Genomic DNA, 1618 nt, shown 5'->3' with positions numbered 1-1618 from the left:
TTTTGCAGGACAGCGTGCTCTGAAAGATAAAGGCAAGGGAAAAGTCTAATTGTTGATATTAGCTTGTTATGCATATGTATTAAAGATACATTTTGATAGTTCATGTTTTGTAATAATACTATTTTAGTATTATGAGAATGATGATGTGAATTATATGTATTTGAGATGTGAGGGTTGTTACATGGAGGGTTTAGAACATATCCATTCGTAGCATATTCAACAGTCTTCTTCATATTGATATTTTCGCCAAGGTCCTCGTTAGTTTTCTTCCCCTCTTTCTCATCATCAATATTAAGGCTTGGGATAGGGAGGCGAGAGGCAAGATCTTCTAGTTTGTACTCGATGGAGGAGATTGCTTCAGCTTGAAGAAGATTGAAGGAAACAACTCTTTCCAACTATTGATAATAAGCTCTTTGAAGGAAGGTTCAGGGACAGGTGTTGGTTGCTGAAAGAGATGGAAGATTTGTTCGAGGAGCTCACCAGGCACCTAAACTTCTTCAGCTTTGTTGGAGAGTGTAGCGACAGCTTCAGAATTGGCTTGAACTCTTTTCTTCACGAAGTTCAACATATCTTTGACTTCACGCACCTCAACTTGGACAACATAGAGGTTGTGAGTCAGATCTTCCTTAGAGGGCATTACCTGGTGCACTTCATCCATCTTATCAAGGACAATGGCGACTACAAGCAGCAACAACTTGACATCCTCAGCCATGTCATAGGCTTTGGCCTTGATGATAGAGGGTTCATTCTCCATTAAAACTGTAGAGAGAGGAGAGCTTTGAGTATAAGAAGGTTTAGGATTAGTAATAAGAAAAGAAAGTGAGGTTTGGTGTATACCTGAGGGGTCATCAGCAATATCTGAAGGATTACCGTTGTGCATCTCTAATATGTTGTCCTGAGGATCAACAACAAGTATTTGAGGAGATTCGAGATGAACATCCTTAGGTCCTATGGTGATGGCTTCACCAATAGTGGGGACAACCACCATGGGATCATCAACACGTGTAGTACAGACCAAATAAAAAGAGGAGGAGAGAACGGTTGAGAAAATAAGTAGAGGATCAATAGTGGTGATGTTGGGAATCACACATCCAGTGATTTGAGTCACTAAAGTTGTTTGGGTAGGAGCCACACATACGACAACATCTTAAAAGATTGTTAAAAAGCTTGGGAGGGTTACAGCTGGTGCCTCGGGGTTAAGGGTTTTTTCAATAGTTGAGACCTGTTGAGTGGTCTCAGCTAGCATGGTTGGAAGTACCTCGTATTTTTCCCTCCGCCTCGGGATGTCTCGCGATACCTTCTACAGCTTACAACTTTAGTTTTTCCGTTTCTTTGTCTCGACCCGCTCTTTGAATTCTTCGATTTTTTATTGACTTCACGGTACTACTTCACAATCGGTCACCCAGGAGTATTTAGCCTTGCAAGGTGGTCCTTGCTGATTCACACGGAATTCCACGTCCCCCATGCTACTCGGGTCGTTCCCCTATTTGGCTTTCTTAGCACTCTTTAAGGGACTAAGAGAGGCTTCAGATGGTGTCCTCTTATGAGAGGATGATGTGGTAGTGGTCGGGATAGACTGAGGGGGGTTTTCCACAGTCTTAACCACTAAAGAAGTAGA

At 42.1% G+C, this 1618-nt stretch overlaps 1 protein-coding gene across 1 annotated transcript in view; it reads right to left on the bottom strand.

Annotated features, from left to right (window-relative positions):
- Positions 1-988, bottom strand: part of LOC112499946 (calsequestrin-1-like) — a 9497-nt gene extending 8509 nt beyond the window's left edge. The window contains exon 1 of the mRNA XM_025103210.1: positions 838-988. Within this exon, the coding sequence (XP_024958978.1) occupies positions 838-988 (151 nt within the window). The remainder of the gene's footprint in view (positions 1-837) is intronic.
- Positions 989-1618: the final 630 nt, after the last annotated feature.

The sequence above is a fragment of the Cynara cardunculus genome, assembly GCF_001531365.2.
Source record: "Cynara cardunculus var. scolymus isolate 2C chromosome LG 17, CcrdV1, whole genome shotgun sequence".
In the NCBI taxonomy this organism is placed as follows: Eukaryota; Viridiplantae; Streptophyta; class Magnoliopsida; order Asterales; family Asteraceae; genus Cynara; species Cynara cardunculus.
Note: the sequence above shows the minus strand (reverse complement) of the source record. Positions and strands in the feature narration are given on the sequence as shown.